This window comes from Anolis sagrei, chromosome 2 (genome assembly GCF_037176765.1).
Source record: "Anolis sagrei isolate rAnoSag1 chromosome 2, rAnoSag1.mat, whole genome shotgun sequence".
Classification (NCBI taxonomy): Eukaryota; Metazoa; Chordata; class Lepidosauria; order Squamata; family Dactyloidae; genus Anolis; species Anolis sagrei.
The window spans coordinates 211,662,240-211,686,621 of NC_090022.1; the positions used below are offsets into that span (position 1 = coordinate 211,662,240).

Genomic DNA, 24,382 nt, shown 5'->3' on the forward strand with positions numbered 1-24,382 from the left:
CAGTAGGTAAATCAGACTCACTACTCCAGTGGGCTTTTAGTATCTCCTGGAGTTTGGTTCCGAGACCTCCTTGGGATACCAACATTTTTGGATGCTTAAGAGGTTTCATTGCACATTTTTGTGCAATGGAACATTTTTGAAAAAAAAAATCCCATTTTGTGTAATTTTTTTACATCTTGGTTTTGCCCTGCCTGACATTTACTTTTAATGTGCCAGGCATTTATTTCCCAGAGCTTAATCAACTGTGCAAACATTAGAGGTGTGTGAAGCAACTGAAATCCAACTAGTAAATCGTTTCCAACATTCGTATGGCCCCCGCTTCGTTTCGTAAAGATTCAGAGAGGGTCCTGTTTAATTTTGTAATCTGAAACTCTGAAGCTTTGTAATTCTTTCCTTAATATTTGTTCCATTAGCGGCAATGGGGAAATTTTCGAGGCTTGCTTCTCCATCATTTTTAAGGCAATCAGGATGAAACTTGCTACACTTCTGGGCAACATTTATAACTTAAAGTCTTCCAGGTTCATCCACTAATTTTTAGGAATTTTAAAAAGTTTTTTTTTTTACAATGAAACAGATGTTGAGGGAAGGAGACCAGCTTTGCAGAAAGCTGTGTGATTGGCTGACAAGGAAAAAAACAGCATACAGCTGCCATTGTCAATCAAATCAGCCCGTTTGCCCCCTCCCACCCCAGACAATTACAGAGTATGTTACACTGAACAAACTACAGCTTGAAACTCTCCAAAATGACAAATCTTTAATCATCTCTCCAAAATGTTTCAGAGACTTCCGTTTCAACTCGTAATGCTTTGGAGGGATCCTGTTCCGATCAGTAATTTGGAGATTTGTATTAACAAAACATATAATTCTCTGAATTACGAAACAGACCTCTGAATATTTGCACAGCCCTTAGCAAACATGTAAGCCCAAATGAACCCAGGTATTGCCTGTGCCACCAAGTATCCTATGGAGAAATGATTGGCTGCGACAATCCTAATTGTCCAATTGAATGATTTCATTTTGCTTGTGTGGACCTTACAACAAAACCCAAAGGGAAATGGTTTTGTCCTCACTGTGCTCAGGAGGAACATTTTTCAACTATGAACAATTTTCCTCTCAACTCTCTATCATTGTTTCATTTTTAGAGTCTGTCTTAAATAATGTTTTATCCTGCTACATTTTTTACAGTGAAAACAGGAAATTATGGACAATAGGAACACCTGATGAAATGTATGACTTTTATTGCAAGGTACCATAGAGTCGTGCTGGAGAACCTAAAAAAATCCTAGGGAGGTATCAATTTTCAAAATGCATTTCACCTCTCCCTGTCCTGGCAACAGCAAAAGACGTTTAGGGACAAACTATTCATGATGTCAACTGCGGGGGTGCAACATAATTTTTACAACTAGGGTAGCAGTTGTAGATCTTAACTGGGTCCATGGCGTGTGAGTTTAATACTCTCCTCTCCATGTCACAGTTCCTATGGGAAAAAGAAATAATCAGAAGTTGACTCTGATGGAACATTTTTGGCCACTAATGAGAGCTTGCTTTTATGTCTGATTGTTTTTGATGGATTTCTGGGTGAGGCGAAGAAGGCCGGGGGAAGGGTTAAATTTACTATTGCAGCCTACCTGTTGTTAATTAAATAGACCATGAAATGAATTTAAACTATTCCTCTAATATGCAATATGCCCTTCAGAGCTCTATCCTATGAGGCAGCTGTCTACTCTCTTTCAAAGTCCTCTACTTCCTTAAAGGTTCCTTTTCTTACATACACTGCTCCTTTATTGCCATATCTTTGACCTAATGCCCCAACAAAATATAGAAGATAATTTAGTTGGCACTTAAGTTCCATAGATTTTAGTGGGAACTAAAAACAATTCAGTTGGTCTTGATCCAACCTATTGTATTCTGTTTACTACAGAACTGGTTTCCAGCCATGGTAGCTCCATGCCAAAGTCTTTACTGAATTATCTTTTAAATTTTCTGCCCAACCCCCCTTTCTCTTTTCCAGCCCCTGAGCTCTTTTATCATTTCAACATGCATACAGTGTTCATCAACCCAACTAATGAGGATATGAATTCCCGGCCACCCCAACACTGCTTTATGTCAACACAGTGAATCTAGCAGATGCCGCTGTGATTGATTCACACCAAATATTTCTTTCGCAATCAACCATCCATAGTAAAACTCATGTGGTATTTGGTCTTGTGCATTGGTCCATCATGGGTCAATTAATTTTTCCAATACTTTCTTTTCTGTGATCTTTTTCTGCTCTGGCTGCTGAAAACAGTGGTAGGGATGTGCTCTCAGGAACAGCCATTTTACAAAGCTTGAGAAAGTAATTTTATTTGGACTTCATCTCAGCTGTGCCCTCTGAAGCTGTGATCCCAAAAGTTCACCTTTCCAAATTCTGGGATTTTGTCTGATATTTAAGGAGACAAGAGATGATTAGTAGGTAAAGGTAAACGGTTTTCCCCTGACATTAAGTCCAGTCGTGTCTGACTCTGGGGGTTGGTGCTCATCTAAGCTGAAGAGCCAGCATTGTCCATAGACACCTCCAAGGCCATGTGGCTGGCATGACTGCATGGAGTGCCATTACCTTCCCAACGTAGTGGTACCTATTGATGTACTCACATTTGCATGTTTCGAACTGCTATACATTGGCAGAAGCTGGGGCTAACAGCGGGAGCTCATGCTGTTCCCCAGATTCGAACTTGCAACCTTTGGGTCAGCAAGTTCAGCAGCTCAGCAGTTTAACCCCTGTGCCACCGGGGGCACCAATAATTAGTACAAGATATAAAAAAAACATGAAAAGGAGGAGGACAAGTACTGTGTTTCCATTTAAACCATAGATGCTTTAGCACAGTTGTTCTAAATCTGTGGGTCCCCAGGTGTTTTGGCCTACAACTCCCAGAAATCTCAGGCAGTTTACCAGCTGTTAGGATTTTTGGGAGTTGAAGGCCAAAGCATTTGGGGACTCACAAATTGAGAACCACTGCTTTAGCAGAACACAAGTTTAGGGAAAGGTACTGAGAATTCCAATCTCTAGTGTTTTATCAAATTTCAAACCACAGGATTATACAGGATGCATCCATAGTAATTAAAGTAGAATCACTGTTATAATTGTGTGAAAGGGTCAACACTAACTGTCATTGAGTAGTGGAAGGGAAGCATAGGGGTTTGGGACTGATAGCATAATCTGCCAAAGTGCCAGGGTTGCTAATGTATGCTAAGTGACTGCCCTTCTTTGCACAATTCTTTGCATTTCTCATGAAAAGTTGAAGGTTGTGTTTCAGCTAACTGGAGGGAGATCTTCTAACCCTCACAGTTTTACAGGCTGGACCTATGTAGTCGGAAATCAGCACCAGTGAATTCAATGAAGCTTATTCCCAGGCAACTAACATACATCTGCAGCCATAGATTGTAAATTCAACACTGAGATTTTATTGCTGCTTTGTTTGTTGTTTTGGATCTCAACACTCTATGACGGAATTTGCACCTGGAGTGTCAACCTCTTTGAGCCAAAATAGCAGAAAAGTGGTGTTTCTCTCACACACTCTTTGTGATAGTGCATGACTAAAGATTCCTCTTATGAGTGTGGCTGTGACAGCTGTCATGATGAGCTTCTGCACCAAAGCTGACCCCAAACAGTCCACCGCACGAGGCTCGGTTATAACACTGCGGATATACTTTGCCTGGGCTTCATCCTAGGGAATCCTGGGATTTGTAATTTGGCAAGGGACTAGAACGGCCTGGCATTTTACATCACTGTTGTTGTGTACCTTCAAGTCATTTCTGACTTATGGCAACACAAACATGGGGGCTGCGGAGGCCAATGTGTTTCTATGGCTGAGTGCGGAATCAAACCCTGAGCTCCAGAATCACAGTCCAACAATACATCTCACTGGCTCTGACATTCTAAATGTACCATCAATTGCACAGTGGCTGTTAAATAGGAATATATGTGCTATTACTGTAGTGTTAAAGGGCCCTAAGAAACACTATTTCATGCAACAATCGGTTGTGCTGGGAGTGAGTTCTTTCTCCAGTGCTTGCAATGGGCAATCTCATTCACTACATACAAAGGAACCAGTTTAACTCTGATGGGAGGGGTGGTGTGATGGCACACCCAAGCCTTTAGGAAAACTATATTGTCTGGCTTTACACGGGGGCTATCTGATTGATACCTTCTGTTAAGATTAAGACCTTTAGCAGACATAGGAACTTTAGGTAAGGTAAAAAAGATAACCAAATGAGTTTACTGAAACAAGATGAATAAAGGGTTTACCCGGGACTATAATAAGATAACTTAAAACAATACATTACAAAAGGAGATTTTGCTGGTTGTAGTCATCTTTCTGGAATCTTTGAAAATCTTTTGCCTCTGGTGTAAAGCAATGGATTATAAATTGTGGTTTATAAACTGTCTTAATCCACTCTCCTGTGAAGCTTAGGCTTGCCAAAGGCTTCTGTTGTCTTTTGGACTGTTGGTATAATAATATTGCTGAATGCAGCAGCAGGTGCTAAGAATGCCTGTTTTGGATTGCTAGGCCTAGGATTCCAGACAATCCCAAGCCTAAGTCACAGTAGCTCTGCTGTAGAAAAGAAGGAAGAGTCCAGCAAAGAGCTCTGTGCAGGGAAATGGAATAGACCAGCTAAGATGGGCCTCTGGGGGGATTTTAAGCTCCACCCAAAAACTAATACAAAGGAAGTTATCTATACTATTGGGAAGGCATATAAACAGGAACTAAAGCAGAGGAGAGGAGAAGGCAGAGCCAAGACTTTACAGGTCGCAAAACAACCCCCTCCAAGACTTTGCTGCTATATGTCAATATTTGCTGCCTAAAGTGACTATTTCACTTTGCATTACTAGAGAATTGGCATAGCAAAATTATCACTAAGAAACTGGCAAAATGTCTTCTCATGTCTTTCCTAAGAAGCACCACATCTTAAAAACAAATGCCCCCAAACTGAAGACACTCTGTGTGCATTTAATACTTGAGTTCAACATTGCAGGTGGCCTCACAGGTGCGCTGCAAGTGTCATCCAGTTTCCACCTGATTCCTGGAAATCAATATGACTGTATAGGATTCTGGTTCCAGATGGCTAGAGGATTACAGTATTTAATCTCTAAATGCTCTGATGGAAGGAAGAACAATACCGCCATTTTCTTTTGTTAATCCCAAGAGAGAGCAATAATGACTTGTGATCCTTTCTGAGCACGTTATAACACACGCCAAGAGGACCATCTTCATTTCAATGGAATGGTGCCATGTATGCCTTGTAAAATGATAAAACAGTAATGTATAAGAGCTACATGTGAGGATCACATGTGCATGTGTTCATCAGGTGGAAGGTGAGTGAAGTAAAATGGGAAATTAAAAGGCAAGAGCTTATCAACAGAGAACTCTATTGTGACCATGCAAGGCAGAAATGACACAGAACTGTATATTTTTCACCACAGTATTGTAAAGAACAAAGCTTACCCACAGCTTGCATTAATTTTATAAATCAAAGCGGAGGAAATAAACTTGCTAATGGTTCCCCACCTTTTCATTACATTGCCTTTGCATTACATCATCTGAGATATACTTTATGTAAGAGGATACTTATAGTTCAGACCGCATCAAGGGTCTCATTTTTGCAGTACTTGTCCCCCATCACCACACAAGGTCAGCTGTGATAGTCTATGAACAGCTTCCTTCATTGGTTCCACTCCTTGTGTAAAAGCCTATTTTTTGCATGTAGTGAAACATGGAAGACAGCCAGATAATGTATAATAAGTGAGCTGCATTTATATAAGAGGACACAGGACTACATCAGGAGGGGAAGAGATGGTGACCCTTAAGATATTTTGGGACTACAACTTCTAGAAGCCGTAGCCAGCATTACCAATGATGAACAATTAGAGTTGCAGTCCAAGAACATTGGGAAAGCCATGTGTCTTCCATCCCTGGACTTCATGAGTATCACCTTCACTGTAATATTCTGTTGGGTGACGTTATGGATGTAGTTAACTTTACCTTGGCTCTATCAAGTTGACATTTGTCCTAGGTTAACTAGCCCATTTTATTTTTGTAATTAAGGGCACATTCATGTTCAAGGATTATACTGTTTGAAAGTGTGAAGTTTTCAGCTCTACTTTTAACCACTGTTCTTCTCAAATACAACCCCTATAAGTTTATATGGTTCTGTGTTGCCTATGAAGTTGAATCTGAGTGCAATTCAAACACATCATCTTTCAGAGCATATCCACACATCTCCATCATTTTCTCTCTCTCATTGACCTGCCAATTATATTCATTTATTCACGAAAAAGATTGGATGCTGGGCACACTTTCCACTTGTTATTCAATTAATCTACACATACTGGCTGTGATCCAAGAAGCAAGTACCAAAAGCACAGCCAAGAATTTCCTTCTGCTGGCTACATAATCACAGAGCCTGTGGTTCTTTGCCATCTATAGTCAGCAATGCGATCTGACTGCACACAAAGGTTCTCTGATTTATAGCTACATATATAACTTCTTAGAATGCTGAAGTGAGTCCCAAGGTGCCGACAGGTTTGCATCTAAACAGTGCCACTCAGCAACAAGAGGGAGGGACATGCTTGTGCAAATGAATCTCAGAGTTACAAAAAAGTATGCATAGAACTGAACAGAACTAAAAAATGAAGGGAAAAAAGTTATGGTCAAATAATGCATAACCCCATAAGGGGGTTATGCATTAAGCTTCTCAGTGCAACCAGTACTGTCACTAGGATTGGTGTCAACCCATTGCAGTACGTTGTAAGACCTCATCACATTAAGTGCCTGTATATGTGTGACAGGTGGGCAGATTCAACAGGCATTGTGGCAAATCTGTGGGGCAGTGGTGGAATCCGTCGCCCCGAGCCTTGCATAGCCCGCAGTGATGTCATCGCTATCACATGGGGGAAAGCTGCCCAACTTCCTCCCGCAGTGTCCCTGTTGCTGACAAAGAGAACTTGGGAAGCCTCCCATGCTCTCCTTGCTCCATCGTAAGATACTTCCAGCACAGATCAGGGACAGAGTCCCACTGGATGTAGATGTGTGTCATTTGATGAGATTCGGTTGGTTCCATCCCCAAACTGTTCTGGAAGCATCCTAGGACAGGTAAGGAAGCCCATGTGATGAAGTGGATGGTGACATACTGTTGGGTTTCATCCCTGACTGCACAAGTCTCCAGCCCTCAATGAGTAGATAGACTAGATAGACTTAGGGATTCCTCCCAATTTCCTGCAGTTAAGTTGGTTAAGAAGGGGTTAAGAAGGGGGAATTGCCCTTTGCATGGTACTATCTCCTCCCCATTTGAATACCTAGGAATGTAATCCTATAGGGAAAACGTAACTTCCTCTTTTAAAGGTATTTTTATTGCTCTGGCCTGAGCCATGTGGTCTGTCTCCATTTTCAGGCTCTCTTCCTTTTGTCTTCCATAGAGTGAGGAAGCATCTTGCTTTTGTCCAGCAAATATGTAGTAGATATAGATACTTTTATTATTTTTCCTTTTCTTTTACCTTAGATGATAACTCAGTGAAGCTAGTTAGCTCCAAGAACCTTTCCTATCCAGAATGGATTTCTTTTATCTTTAATAAACATATTATTTTGATCCTATGAGTTGTGGATCTGCAATCCTGTTCCATCCTGCTGAATGGAAGTCAATTCTTGCTCACTACATGTAAGTTTCTGCTGCTTATTTACTGTGCACCCTGCACTCTGCTATATTTTGGTGGAATCACCCCCAGAGAGGGTTATTTTTGAGCCTAACAGCTCTTGATTCCCAACACATACATCTTCCCCCAAACCTATGAGCTGGTCTCATCATTGTCAACATAATCATTGATTATTTTTATTGTTGTTATCCCACTTTTTCCCCACTCTGGGACATAAGATGATTTTAGAAGTCCTGCCCCATGTTCCCACAAGGTGTACCAATAAGGAAAGCATGACAGAGAGCAGGGCCCCTCAAAAGATCTCAAAATACAAGCAACCTCGAATGTGAATGGTCTATCAAATAGACTTCATCTAAGCCAGTGGTTCTCAACCAGTGGGTCCCCAGGTGTTTTGACCTACAACTCCCAGAAATCCCAGCCAGTTTACCAGCTGTTAGGATTTCTGGAAGTTTAAGGACCACACAGGTTGAGAACCACTGATCTAAGCCATATACAATTTTTAAAGTAATGACCAGCACTTTATTCAGCAACAGACCAGCAATCAGTAGTTATTGCAACAAAGGAGCTGTAGAACATTTTGTCATTGACCACTCTTAGAGTAAAACTAGGCAACCACGTAGCACTGAGATACTTGTAGACAGAAATCATGTAATGTAAATACACAATTCCAAGCATGCTTATTGCACATGCGTAATGCTGACTCTCACCTGCAACCTGACAGATAATGGTCACATTTGTTCCTGGAATTGTTTTCACTGTAGTTCCAATATCAACTGTGATGGCAGGGAAGTCTTTGTTGATTAAGGTGGTCCGTGATGTCTTTATCAATGGTTTCCCTATAAGGACAAGGCACTACAGGTTATAAAGCATAAAAGGAAAGAAACAAAATAAAAGCATACCTACATATCTTTATTTATTTTTAAACCTATTACAGAATTAGAAGTTTCTCTCTTTTTAAAGAAACTATTTCCAGAATTGCCTGGACATGTTGTCTGCAGGATTCCAGGAATTGTATTACAAAAATATAACTTTGCCTGCTCTCTTCTGAATATCCTTGAGCACTGGGACATGTGTGACTAAACAATATCAGAGTGTAATTCAATGATAAAAGCTATTAATAAGGAAGAACACACAACCTGGGAACTTTACTTCTGCCTGAGCCTACAGAGAAGGTCAAGACTGTGTCCCTTGCCAAGTTAATTGAGCAGAACTACTTTTGTACTTTCAGTTCAGTTTGTTGCAGTTGAAGTACTCTAAGGACACAAGGCGAAAGTGGAAGGAGGAGAGAGAAACTGGGATATTTTAAATGCGGCTGAAAAAGTGGGACAATCTGAGAATAAAATTGGGACTGTTGGATGGTTAGGCTTTGCCACTTAAAACAGTGCAAAAATTGCAGCTGCAACCAGGCATCAGTAGTCGCTGATTACGAATCTATTTCTTATATCTCATCCTGATAATTTTTGAATTTCCCTTTCTTTGTTTCCATTCCCTTAATAATGTTTTGATCTGCTTTTGTGTGAAAGAAAGGCTGCAAAGTTCACTGAATCACAGAAAGTTTCACTGCTGCTGAGAAAGAGGGGGAACACAAACAAACTAGAAATACACGACTCCTCATCAGATTCCATCACAGTTATGTTATCTTCTTGTACTAGAGCCAGGCTACATCTGACAGTGTCAATGCGAGATAGGTTCTGCACACAAGCCTCTCCCTGAAGAGGGTTTGTTCATGGGCCAGTGGAAGAAGAAATGGATGTTGTCGTGTGATCCATGGGCTCCGGCCCAAGACAGGAGCCTATAATGCCTGTGAATTAATCCAGCTATAAATCTACAGTGGCAGGGAGAGGAAGAGAGTTGGCTTGCAGAAAATGGGTGGAAGTTAAGAGGGAAGAGGAGGAGGAGAAGAAGAAGGAAGAATTACGGGTGCTTTCGTTGGCGGCATCAAAGAAAAGTATGGAAATTTGGCTTTGCTCCCCTCCTCCCCCCTCTGCCCCCACACCCCAAATTCAACTGCTGCTAATTAAAATCCATAAACTGTCATGACAGCTAACATGTGCTCATGTGGAATTGGCAGGGTATTAATCCACATATTCTGGGAGTAGCCCACCTAGCGCTGCAGCTGAGACGTTTCTGTTTACTTCAGTGGTTCTTTTGCAGGCTGCATCCTTGTATCCCTTACAAGTCAAAGTGAAGGAGTTTCCCACCACAAGCATGTTCCCCTCAGTCACGAAAAGTTCACAATCCTCTGAGTTTTCAACTGGGTGTCCCCAAATCATGGAGGAGGAAAGAGAGACTCCAAGCGGCAATTGGCCTCTTATTGCCTTCCCCTATCTTCCCATTAGATTAAATATCTATTCATTGCTCAGCCTATAAAAAGCAGGGAATGATTCCAAAATGGAACCACATTTTCCCTCTTAGTTTTCATGTGCTAAATTCATCAAAGAGGCCGAGTGTGTCATTTAGAGTGAACAAAGCGTACCCACTTCCTATATAGAAGAGTTCAGGCCTTCATTTCCCAAAAAGGGTGGAGCTGGTGGGCTTTTAAAAAAACTGTATTTTCTCACTTCCATACAACTTGGTCTCCAGATTCCAAACTATTGAATGACTGAATTAAGTTTCGGTTTGACAGATGAAGCATCTCTAGGAAATGTGGTCCGGAAGGTTTATATTTGCTAATTTGTTTGCATGAGAAAATGAAATTAAGACATGGGTTTTTCTATTAGAAAAATATTTGCTGGTTACTGAAAACCAGAACTTCTCAGTAATGACTTATGACTGAAATAGTTATCCTTAGTTAGTTTTAAAAGGACAATAAGAATATAATGGAATCACATTTCATAAGCAATGGAATAAATAGGAGTGAAGAGATGTCACTGGTTCTTTGAGTAATTTCTTCTAGTTGCTTTCAAAATGGTACTTTTAAAGGGCATTTTGAAAAAAAAATCCAGGTTTATGGCATTTTCTAATCAATCCACATGATATTTTTCTCCCAAAATCATAACAAAATATAATAGGAAAGCAATAAACAGCACAACGAAGTACAGGCAGTCCCCAAGATACAAACAAGATAGGTTCTGTAGGTTTATTCTTAAGTTGAATTTGTTTGTAAGTCAATGCAGGTACATTTGTAAGTGTAACTCCAGCCAAATAGCCTATCCAAGGGGTTTGTTTGCTTTCTGTGCCCCTGTTCACCCCACTTTCTGTCCCTGTGGTAATTGAGTTACGTAAACATCCAACTTACAAACAACTCATAGTGAAGAATGGGGGTGAGACAAAAGGATGTGAAAAAATCTACCCCTAGGAAGGAAAATTGACCCCTGGAAGATTTATTATAGTGGGGAAAAGGTATCTCTACTGAAGCTTTATCACTAATCTTTTATTTCCACAGCAGGCCATTTTTTTTTTCAAAATCCATTTTATCATAGGGACAGAAAATGAGTATAACTAAAGACATTATCTATTTGGCTGGAGTTATACTTTAATATGTACCTGTTCCAACTGACAAACAAATTCAGCTTAAGAACAAACCTACAGAACCTATTGCATGTGCAACTTGGGGATTGCCTCTACTAGGCTTCGTTTGCCCAGTTTGAAGGTGTCCACATGTGCAGTCTGTTCTTGTTATATTGGGATGCCTCTAATCTGCCAACCTTAATCTGGGACATAGGTGTGATAAACATAGCAGACTTTGCTTGATTAGTCTCGATAAAATGATTTAGACGAAAACTGTTGCAGTTGGTCCACCATTTTTCTGGATTGAACTTTTGCAAATCTGATTAGTCACATATTTGATTAATATGATCTCTCTAGGAATTGTTACATCTTCCAGTGTGAGTTGTGTTGGAAGACCTGGAGATTTCTGTAGAGAAAACTTCTCTAGGAATCTTGTGGTCCTCCAGCCCAACTCTGGTCAACTTCCAGCAGAAGTTGTGTCGGAGGACATGGAGATTCCCAGAGAGGTGTTTTCTTGGGTAAAAAAACATATTTTTTTACTTTGTGGTATTTTCACTTTCATGGGGGTCCTGCACCTTTAATCCTAGCAAAGGTGTAAAGTTGACTGTACTGGAATGAATAGGCTTTCTTTCAATATGCTATTTGATATATATTGCTTTTAGAAGTTATCCATTGGGAATAGAACAAACTATAAAGACTCTCTATCAGCCAGACTGCTGCCACATAACAACATGCTAAGCTTTAAAGTACTAAATCCACTTCTGTGGTCTATTTTTAGGAGAACTCTATAATGGATGAATTAGTCCAGTGTTTTATATTGTAGTCATTTTAACAGAAACAAAATCACACCTTAATTCTCTTTATTGTGTTTGATTTTTGTAAGGGGAGCGAACTATAGTACCATTTATTTAAAGTATTCCAAAGCAGGCATAAAAAAGAAAACCATGAATCACATTTGGATGAAAAATCAATATTTAGTAACTAAATCAGGTTTAATAAGGAATAAGCTTCTAGGAATAAGCCTTGTGTGTGTGTGTGTGTACTTCCTCTTCTTCTGGTTTGACTATGAGATTGGAAGTATGTGTTTCTATTTTCAGCTGCCTGCTATTGCATTCAAATCAGGAAAATGTAGTTAGCTCAAATTGTGGTCTGTCTAAAACAAAGCAGGATTAAACCATGGCTTCTACTTTCTGAGATAAATCATAACACAGATGTAGTGCAGATCCTGGTTTGGCTGAAATAGCAAATGTTAGTTCACATGCTTCTGATCTCCTGGTCATGAAAAAAGACAGTGGAGTGCAAGCTTGGATGGATAATGCTGAAATATATTTTAGAGTTATCGCCAAACATTACTTTGAAAGGGGGGGGGGGGTTAATGGCAGGAAAGGAGAAGATTAGAGGTAACAGCCGGGATTTGTGTGTCCTGAGCTCGATAGCCCACAAAAGAGTGAGCCAGGAAGTTCTTCAACCACTTTGCGAACTTTTGCTTAGCAAGATTAGACCCACAGGATAAACATTCCTCTATTTTCATTTTTAGTATCATCAACGTCAACAATGCCACAACCATCTCTCCCTATTCATGCTGTCTTGTGGTTGACCACCGTAGTATTATGATGCAGTTCCCCATGTGACAATATGCCCTACCACACTACTTGTCCATCCTCAATAGAGTTTCACACTTTGTGATACACATCTTTGTATGAATAGCATCTACCACCATCTTGAGCTTGTACAGTAGAAGTTACTTTTTGAACTACTCCCATAATTGATACTGAATATGCTGCTGGTGGGGATTCTAGAGCTTATAGTCCAAATTTTTTAAAGCTCTGCTACTGTTTATGTTAGGATTCTTATGCTTCTCTCTTTTTAATTTCCTCTCCTTCACACCTTGCTGCCATCTTGCCACAAAAACTCAAAAAAAAAACAAACCAAAAAAAAAAAAACTCATTTCTAATAACCCAATAAAACTGCTGTGTTCAGAAGTAATATATATATATATATGCCCACCACATGCAATAACTAGAGGAAAGCCTAGTCATTTCTCTTAACTTCTCTTGACACAGCACCAACTTGTTAATACTGCCAGCCCCCCAAATCCATAGGCTTAACTTTTTCTGATTTATTCATGGAATTAATCAGTATCTTCTCTCTCAGGATCTCTAGGCACTAGGGCTGGGCGGTTTTGTTCGTTAATTTCGTAATTCGTTATTAATTCGTTATTTTTTTTATAACGAAGCGATATCGAACCATTCAGGAGCAACTAAAAAACGAAACGAATTTTTCCAATTCATTTCGTAATTGTTTCGTAATTGTTTCGTTATTGTTTCGTTATTATTTCGTTATTATTTCCGTATGTCTGGTGCAAGTTTTATAGTCGTTGTTTGTTTTATCAGTGATAAAAAAATATATCACACCAACAGTCAACAACAGAGGGAGAGGAAAGCTTCAGAAGTTCCCCCTGTCCCATTTGGAGGGTTTTTTAGCGTATTGCGCATTGCGTCCGCCATTAACGAATCGATTCGTTATTGGTTCAAAATTGTTTCGTAATTTCCGAAATTTCGTAAATATAGAACTTTTTAAAAGAAAATTTCGGAATTCTTTTAAATAACGAAACGCAAAACCCCCCTTAAAACGAATCCAGTTTAGAAACAAATTTTTCCGTGGTTGGACAGCCCTACTAGGCACTATAGGGAGACTTCATGGCAGTCTTCTCCCAAATGCTGATCACAGATTTGTGCTGGAAGACCTAGAGATTCCTAGGAAGATATTATCTCTGGTATTCTATTTATTCATGGTTTTTCATGGGGTTCTTAAGACCTAATTGCAGCGAATGTGGAACTCCTGCTGTATTTGGTTTCCCTGCCATCTTTAGTGGTTCCTGCAGTACTGCAGAGCAGACTTGTACAATATATAAGATCAGATTTTTCGTGAAATCCCCGTGGTTTTTTTTTTTTGTGGAACCCTACCGTTCCATGGAACACAATTTGGGAACCACTACTCTACGATATTCAAAGTTCTTTGCATATTAGTGAAACTGCTTTCAATGAATGTGTGTATCAGAGCATATTGTAACAATTATGTTTTACTTTGGCTTTTGGAAGATCTGGACAGTGGTAGAAAACGACTCCCATACACTCTAATACATAATGAGTCTCCTGATGTTCAGTGACCATCTAGCAAACATTGCCTACTTCTCAGTTGTTTTAAAATGGGACCCTTTGACCACAGCAGGGACTGAGTACCTTTAACCTTCCAGATGTTTTGACATACATCTCCAATTAACCCCACCCAGAACAGCTACTGGGAAGGATCTGTAGAAGTTGTGGTCCAAAATATCTGGAAGGTCAACGTTTCCCAGAAGTGAACTGGAGATGCTAGTGATTTAATTTAGTATCTTCAATAAGCAATGCATGTGAGTTATATCTTCATTTGCTCATGCTGGACTCCTGGTCGCATCCAATAGAACCTTTTTAAAATTCTCATTCCTTACCTGCAGATTTTGCTAGAATTCTCTGCTGGCCAAATATCTCCCCTTAAAATCTAAAAAACAAGCCCTGTCTCCTAGCATCATTGTTACTTCCCAGACAATTTTCCATTAGTATTGGTCCAAGTGAACAAAGGATATTTAGTCTGTCACAGAAGTGAACCATTACTGGACAAATGTAAACATGAAACCTAATCTGTTATGAGATTTCACTTGCAAATGACTGGATTCCCTTTGCTGCAGCAGGGAAGGGGGAAAGTTTGACCCTGAAATAAGTTAACTTAATACTTAAACTGCTGCCTAACAAATTATTTAAAATAATATTAAATTTCAAGCACACGAGGAATCCCACTGATTCCAATGAAATCACTGTTAATATGATTTCAGTTTAAATCTCATGTCCAGTCATCAGCACCACATTATACAATATAGATTCTAGATTTATGTAATCACCAAACCTAAGTATAATTTCCTTAGCTGAAATTATCATTTGCAAAGAGCAAAGCACCTCACTTGGACAGTAATACATTATCATGATACTAGGAGGACAACATATGGCCTTAAGAATGAGACAAGATATGGGTGTAGAACATGAAGTCAGTGAAAACATGCTAAAAAGATGAAGGATAATAATTATTATCTGAAGTTAAAACCTCGCTTTTTCAAATGCCAAAAAGGCTTTGTCAGAAGTTCAGAGTCTACAAAATCAAAGTAAGATTAGTTGTCCTAAACTAAGAACTAGCAGCAGTGTGCAATGCAAGAACTTCTTGCCTTTCTATGGTTGTTTCCAACTTCAAGTCACCAGCCTCATGTTTTCAGTGTTGTCTGGTTTCTCAAGACTCCTTCCTATCACTCAAGATGCACCTACTAACTCCTCAGGGAATGAACACCCATGAGATTAGAATATACATTACTTGGAGAATGCAGTTCGGGGGGCAGGGGGAGTCTTGTTGGACTGAATGGTTGGGCATAAAACGTATTGAATATTTCCTGCTCCTAGGATGCAGTTTGAGATACCTCTTTAACTCCCTTTCCCAATGCTATGGGATCATGGGAGCTGTAAAACTACAACCTCATGATTCCATAGCATGGAGCCCTGGCAGTTAAATTAGTGTCAAAAACCAGATTAATTCTACAGTGTAGATGTACTTCTAGAATCTGGCACTTCATTGCTGGATTGCTTCCCTTGGAGACTCAAAAAGAAGAGTGTGAAATCAGTGTCTGATCTTGGGGATAAGCAATATAATTTTCTTGAAACACAGGGGGAAATCCACCCATCTTTACTTTCCTGTGTTGTACGAGCTTCTCTCGCCTAATATACTCAAAATGAAACAATCCATAAAACTGCAGAAGTATCTTTAGCCATCTAAGCTGCCACAACTTCAACCACATGAACAGAAGTTCTACATACAGACTAAAGATGTCACACTTATGTGATACCATGTAGCATTCAAAAACACAGGATTGAAAAGGCTGGAAGGAAAATAATCTCAAGCCAGAAAACCTACTTTCATTTTTCCCAACATTTGTAACTCTTTAACTCTTGAATTCTAACCTGGTTCTCATTTGTACTTAATTTTCTAAGAACAGGATAAGGAAGACTTCTTCTACAGTATTTGCTGGGAACATGTTACCTGCTAATGTGACGGCAATGGAAACAGAGTCGGATCCCAAAACATTTGTTGCATTGCATGTATAGAAGCCTACGTCAGCTTCAACTGGTTCCAGGATTTGCAAGGAGTCATCTGTCTGAAGAAGTATCCTGTGGTGACAGACAAATATGTGAGCCTAAGATCTGTTGCCAAGTATACAGTTGCTCAGCACTTCTGCATAATGCCACAGAGGGGGAAAATGTATCAGCAAAACATTAACACTTGCTTAATATATACACAGAATGACCACGAAGTTACACGCTAATTTCTGTTTAATTGAACAACAGGCAATAGCTCGCAATAACAAACCACCCAGTTATCGGTAGCCTTGTTATTTAAAATATGTGCACATGAAAGTTTCATGTCCTACCTTGGGACTTCTGGATGGATTAGCTTTCATAAAGGGCTGAAACATGTCAACTGGCATGAGCTCTGCTACTTGCTTAACTTCCTTGAAGCCACCCAACAGTGTAAATAGAACAACTTGGATGAAAGGGCAACTCCATATTGTCCATGCATGCTGCACATGGCCACAGTATCATCACATTAGCTGTTGTATCTAGAACTCTGTACAAAGTCATATTCACAGCTCAACAATCATTCACAAAGCAAGTAATCATGCCAAAATCTCAGTAGTTTTCTCCTGTTTCAGTTTTTGCAGTTGTTTCTCTACTTTTGTGAGAAAACAGATCAATCTGCTAACTTTACACCATGACTCATTCCTCCATCATTCCCTCTATCATAAAATATAAATTCAGGCTGTCCCAAAGTTATGAACAAGATAGGTTCTGTAGGCTTGTTCTTACACTGAATTTGTATGTATGATGGAACAGGTACATTTTAAAAGTATAACTCCAGCCATATATCTAACTATATCTATATCTATCTATATATCTTCAGTCATATATACATATAGGCTTTTGGACAGCAGAAGGAAGAATTAACATCCCTGTGGTGTTTGTTATGCTGTCTATGCTCCTGTTCAGAAGATTTCACCTCACTTTTTGTTCCTGTGATAATTCGGTTTTGAAAACATGGCCTGTTATGAAAACAAGGATTGGTGAGGAAGCTTCAGTGGAGACACCTTTTCCTGATGATAATTCTTTGAGGGGCAAATTTCCCTTACTAGGGGCAGATATTTCTCACTCCCTATATTTTCTCACCCTTGTTAGCAACTGCCTGTATATGTATCCAGGTACCTAGTAGTGTAGTAATGCTCAAACTTTGGGCCTCCAGCGGTTTTGGACTTCAATTCCCTGAAGCCCTATATGACTTGGTCAACAGTGAGGACTTCTGGAAGCCAAAGTTCAAAATGTATGGAAGAACAATGTTTGGGAAACACCGGTGTAGTGGTTTGAACACTAGAGTAGGACTTCTGATGTCAAGGTTGAAATTTCCACTTGGCCATGGAAACCCATTGGCCAATTATCAATGGCAAATCCCCGAGAACAAATCTTGTCAAGAAACCCCCATGAAAGCTTCACCTTAGGGCCACCGTTAATCAGAAACAACGTGAAGACACACATTCAGAAATCATACTGGTAGCAAGATTTCTTCTGTTTTCTCAGAATTTCCTCATATATTAGCATGGGTCCAAACACATACTTGGAGGAATAATATATACTATATAAGTGGCAAATTAGGGAAATCCTCTTTCAAAAGTCATCATAATGTAAATGATGAAGATCAGGGACTGCCAATATTGTTAATAAGCGAATTTCATAGACTTTTGTGGGGATAGGATCAGTTGTGTGCTTACTCTGCAACACTACAGCTTTTCCTGGGATACTGCAGTAGTAAAGCCCTGACAGTAATAATATAATAATAAAACTTTATTTATACCCTGCCACCATCTCCCCAAGGGAACTCGGGGCAGCTTACATGAGGTCAAGCCCAACAATTACAACAATATACTCTATATGAGGTTGCCCTTTATTGAAACTGGAACATCTTAGAAATCAGATTATACCAATATGCCTCTGGTCAGAATTAGAAATCAAATTATACCAATACGCCTCTGGTCAGAATTCAAAGTGCTGGTGATGGCATTTGAAGCCTTACACAGTCTAGGCTCTTGATAATTCTAAAATGACAGTGGCTCAGGTTATTTTAGGATTACTTCCCATGGGATCATCTTTCCTCCCTTACCAAACTAAATTAGCTTCTTCCCGACCTGCACCATCTTTTTCAATGGATTACAATACACAATCATTCTACACTGGGCGTAGAATTGGGAAAGGCTATTTTCCTTATAATGGTCATTTATGAACTCAGATTGTGCTCTAGGATATACGTAATAGTACATGAGAGGGATTTTAGACAAATTTTCCCAAAACTATTGACTTTCACACCAAATATGACAGTCTTATGAAACACCCCTAAGCATTTGTAGAAACAATGGATAAATCTTTACTCAAAGATACCCATAAGTGGCTGATGGGTTACATGTAGTACTGGGACGTTATGTCTGACATTATGTTGGGGACATCTAGTTCCCTTATACCTGTGCACGCCCTTTTTTGGGTCCTGCAGAGGTTTGTATTCCCATCCTCAGCACCCAAAGCTTCTCTAGACTTACTATGTAATTTCCAAGGCCACTCACCCCTATTCAGCCGTTCTGTGCTTTGAGGATATGATCAGAGAAGCATCTGGCTGTATCCTCACAACCAGATGTGAATGATTTCATCGATGCTGAGATCTCCAGATGACCACAGCAGATATCAGTATTGCTGTAATCATTTTATGTCACTCAATGAGAAGTACCCAAATAATTCTCTGATCTTGGCAGCTCCCCACAAGGCACAGAATAGCCATTAAGAAAGGTTTTTAGGCTGTACAGTGGTGCTGATATATGGCTGAACTGAAAATATTTCTACCTATGGAAGTCCTATACTACACTAAGCCATATATGATTGCAGCCAATCTGTACAGCCTACGGTGAAGGCACCCAAGTTCCCACAGCCATTCCGATCAATCTATTTCCATTATTTCATTCTTGTGCTCAGGCATAATGCCTGCCAGAGGCTATTTTGTATTTAGAAACAAACAAAACAAAATCACAAAGAGAAGAGAAAAACAACTGCCTGCCATTTCTAGCTTGGCTTGTATTCTTTGTTATCTGATTTTCTGATTATCTGAATCCTCAGTCTGACACCCATGTAATCTTGTGTAATTGCAAAACCTGTGTAAACAGTACTTCATTGTACTCAAACTCAGAAATGTTTTGGATAAACTGGACTGTGCAGGTGTCAAACAGACAGATTAAATCCAGAGGGTCTAGTTGATTTTTCTAAGACCACACAAGGAACCCAGTAGTCATGAACTCTTCTTTCACATAACCTAAAGGCAAATTGCAACACTGATTCTGAAAGTTTTGAAATAGCAGAAAAAGAAGCAGCCAGCAAAAAGACAATAACATTGCAAACAACAACTTTGCAAATTGATGACCCGCGTTATGTCATGCAAGCAACTTATGCAGAGCTCCTCCCTGAAATGTTCTAGTGGCATAAAATGGGTGTTTAGAATTGAGTACAGAACAAATACAATAACAATCAAACAATTATATGAATTAAATATAAATTAAAGCCACACAGCCTTTTTACCTGTAAGCAAGAATTTGATATCCCTCCTGCTTCTGGAACTATGATCCCCAAGTAACATCTAGCAAGTTTAGTCCATTGGGAAATCCTTAAATTTCGATAGTCACAAGTTTTATTACAGACCCAGGTAACTTGGTTGTCAAAGATACTCAGGTGTGTACAGATTAATAAACTGGCTAAAACGCAAGAAGTTGTGCTAAGCAAAATACATACAGATTCAAGCAAAGGCTAGATTCAGCCTGAGTCTAGAGCAGCAAGATTTCTTATTCTGGCTACCTGTGAGAGAAACTTGACAATGGCCAAAGTGACACGGAGAAGATTATCTTCCAGTAAAAACATGACATATAATTTAGCTGAACTACGAAGGGCAAAAGTATGATAGCTGGGACTCAACAAACCCTATGCTGGTTGTGCAACACATGTCAGAATTAATGAAGGGAAGTCCGCTTGGACTGTTCCCAGCTGCTGGGGCTGCTTTCTTTGAAGGGCAGAAAGTGTGCTGGCGGCCAGGGAAGGTTTTTACAAGGCCCCAGTGTGAACAGAGCCTTATATGGAACACCCTTAAATCTGCCTTAAAACATTTCCGAGAGAAAAACATTAGATCTTTCCTTGGGAAAATAAGCAGTGGTATTTGGCAATTGTCAAATTCTTTACATAACTGGCTCCAGTGTCGCATATACACAACATGCTAGGGGAACAAGAAACATATGAGTGGGGGTGAAGCTCACAGAAGGCAATGCTTCACTTTCAAACTCAGGTGAGTTAAAAGGGATGCAGAAAGGCCAATAGAGGAGGCTATTAAAAATAAGCCTAGACCAGCTACCTGTATACTATCATTGGGATAGATGGTAAATTAGACCTGGATCCAAATTAAAACACTGACTTTGAGCCAACCACCAAGCTCTTGTTGACAGGAGGATTTCCCAGATTGTAGCAGCAGGATGCAAGTTGGAACACATCTGGGAAACTGAAAGAGGGCCCTCATGAACATCGCTGAGCCTGGAACCCCAGGCCTTGGCAGTGGTCAGGGGAGCTTTTGAACAGTTAAAACTTGTGCACCAGCTGCACCCATATCTTGGGAGGTCTGACTTGGCTACGGTGGTCCATGCTCTGGTTAAATCCCGTATAGATTACTGCAATGCAGTCTACATGGAGTTGCCTCTGAAGACTGCTTGGAAGCTCCAGCTAGTCCAACGCTTGGCAGCCAGGTTGCTCACTGGAGTGGGGTACAGGTAGTGTACAACCTCCTTGTTACGCCAGCTCCAGTGGCTGCCTATTAGCTTCTGAGCACAATTCAAAGTGCTGGCCTTGACCTAAACAATTCCGGCCCAGTTTACCTGTCTGAACGTATCTCCCTCTATGAACTCCCAACCACCTTAAGATTATCTGGAAAGGCCCTGCTCTCAGTCCCATCACCATCGCAGTTGCGTTTGGTGGGAACAAGAGACTGGGCCGTCTCGGTGGTGGCCCCTCAGCTGTGGAACTCCCTCCCTAATGAGATCAAATCTGTCCCCTCCCTCATGAGCTTCTGGAAGAAGCTCAATTCCTGGTTATGGCATCAAGGTTTCGCAGAATAGATTGTTTTAATGGACTGTTTTTAGCTGACGGCAATGGAATGATTTGGAAGACAACCTGTTTTAATGTATTTATAATTGTTTTAATGTATGCTAAATGTATATTATGCTTTGTTTTTATTGTTTTTATTGTTTTTATTGTTCAGCACTGAATGGTGCCTGTTGGTAGCTGTCTTGATAGACGGGATAGAAGTGCTCCTAATAATAAATAAATAAATAAATAAATAAATAACTTGCCACTTGTATAACTGAGATGTTAAGCCACCAATCCAAATACTGGAAGCAGACAACATGCCTCATGGATCTCACATTATTAGTGGGATCTCTGTACCAAAGTTCCATATTAGTATGATGCATCAGTGTCAAAACAGTTTCTATCTAGTTTTATTTATTTTATTACCATAGTGTATATGTGCACTACAAAACTTTGATGCCTTTCCTTCTTTTTTTGGCAAAATTAATGACAAAGTCTATACTCAAAGCTGCTTTTCTCACACAAAAAATGTAGCAGCTGCTTTATATAAATCCTTTTGCCAGGATGGCAAAAGAAAAAGAAATTGCGAGTAGTAGACAAAATAATATGAGAAAACTGGAATGAGAAAGCTCATCCAAGTGCAATCAAACTCTAGTCACTTACCATGAGATGATGTGATTTTGTTTTTCCCTTGAATGAAAACTGCTGCCTCATGAACCACAAAGTTAAGGATATTTGATCTCTCTCACAGCATCATGGGTGGCAGCACTCTAAAACAAACCAGATTAAGGCCACCCATTGAATAATTTTCAGGAGGGGGAAATAACAGAGACTTCTGAACCACAACAAAATCTACAGGAAATCATGGCTCCTTTTTAAAGGAGGCAATAATCAAGTGGGCCACTTGCCACTGGTAAAAGTAGCCTTCAGGATGGCTTCTGTACATATTCTTAGAGGTGCATACCCACTGTTCCAGGTACAAAATATCTTTTATACCTGCATTCATCTAAATTTCACATAAAGACCACGAGTCTACAAGCTTTTTTAATTGTTAGAGTTGCTAAGCAAACTACAATTTTACATTAGGTTATCACACTGACAAAATCCAAAATTCATCCCCTTATGATACCACAAGCAATTTGATTTGCTACAAATTGAAAGAAATGATGCAAAGGATAGGTGGATCACTTGAGAACACAAACAAACATTAGAATAGTGTCCAATCCTATTGTAGTTAAACTACACATACTCTTGCCTCAGCTAAATGGAATATAAAGCCTTGAGTAAAATATGCTGGAGCGAGGGTGCAAAAGCATTTTGGGGTAGAGGGCTGCAGCTCCTTTCTCTTTAAAGGGGATGAAGAGTAAAGTCTGGTTTGTGGCCAAAGGCATGCAGCAAACATGTAGTAATCAATGGCCATGCCACTGATGTTACTGCATGCTTGGCTGAGGTGCTGAGTGGCACTCTGCCAAGAATCTGGCATATTTCATGGGGCACTTTAGGAAGAAATCAAACTTTGCTCCTCCTTTCCCTGTTCCTCGGGTAAGAAGGAGGGGGAAAGAAACGAAGCTCTCTTATTATTTATTTATTTATTTATTAGATGCACTTATTGACCGCCATTCTCAGCCCTTACGGGCGACTCACGGCGGTGTACAGTACACATAAAAGACATAAATGCCAACTAAGAGAAAATGGCTGCATTCTGCTCTCACCTTCATGGTGAGGAAGAAGAGGAGCAAGGTGCTTTCAGCTGATGTTTGCAGGACTCAGCTGAGTTCCAGCTGGGGCTTAGAAGCACCAGCTGTGGTTGGAAAATGAAACTCCAGCTGACATTTACCATCATAGTTACAAATTGCTCCACATTCATGATCTCTTTGTAGTCACCATCATGGCACTACTGCCCTGCCCACCAAACCTACTTGACAGGGCAGCACCTGGTGATTACGGTGTGAATGGATAATGTTTCCACTATCCTCCCACCAGTAACTGAGGCTGCAGTGAAGATTTGCAAAGGGGGTTCTGCTTTGTGGTTTCTATCTTACTTACTGGTGGGATAGGAGTGGAAACATTATCCAGTCATGTTCCAATTTCCAACAGAAGGAGCCTTTTTTGCTGCCCAATAAGGTAAGTTTGGAATGGGATAGGAGTTGGGCCAGGATACACTACATGGTTGAATAGCTGGTACAGAATACTAGCCCATATTCATCTGATCATTGTGTGGGGACTGCAGAAACTCCTCTTTTAGCCAGGAGTGGGTGAGGCTTCAGGAGGTCTATGCTATCGGCTTTGATAGGATCAAGACTGTGCTCCTTTCCTGCAACTTGAAGACATTTCCCCCCACAATGAAGCTGCGAGAAATTCAAGTATGGAACCAAACCATACTACCATTTTTCACATTTGTTTTCTGGGCCACAACCTCAGTTATACCTGCCTGCTAACACGTATATTTAGGAACTCATGAAATGAAATTTATATACTCAGGCAAGTAGTGTAAGAGTTGGAAACTAACCACATGACCCCTGTGTAAATAGAAATAAATACATGCTGTGACTTCTACCTTCTTGTTCTACCTTTTACTTGCATACGCAGAGGTTGTTGTATGACAGCCAACTTGCATACACTCCAGAGGGTACAGATCATACAACAGGATGCTGTGAAAGTTACTTATAGTGAAATGTGAAAGAGCTAGTCAAACCTATCCCGATTTTATCTCTAGGCATTCATTTCTAATTGACTGAACTGGGCCAGTAATGAAGCTAAACCAACAGAGAGCAGGGAAATATGTCTTTGGAGCATCTACTGAACACCCAAACTTATCTATGGCATGGCTTTCATTGCAATTCTTCAACATGGATTGGTAAGGAAATTCAGGGCTCACATCAGTGAAAGGAGTTGCTGGGCACATTTATGAGGTCCATACCTCAGTAGAAGGCCTACTACCAACCTCTGAAGCCTTAGT

The 24,382-nt window shown here is 40.0% G+C and overlaps 1 protein-coding gene across 2 annotated transcripts in view; it reads right to left on the minus strand.

Moving 5' to 3' along the window:
• ADAMTSL1 (ADAMTS like 1) overlaps nucleotides 1-24,382 on the minus strand; it is a 650,838-nt gene that overhangs the window by 46,244 nt on the left and 580,212 nt on the right. For both annotated transcript variants that reach the window (XM_060762426.2, XM_060762428.2), the window contains 2 exons: nucleotides 16,259-16,386; nucleotides 8,398-8,526 (listed from right to left, as the gene is read on the minus strand). In XM_060762426.2, coding sequence (XP_060618409.2) covers nucleotides 8,398-8,526; nucleotides 16,259-16,386 — 257 coding nt within the window. The remainder of the gene's footprint in view (nucleotides 1-8,397; nucleotides 8,527-16,258; nucleotides 16,387-24,382) is intronic.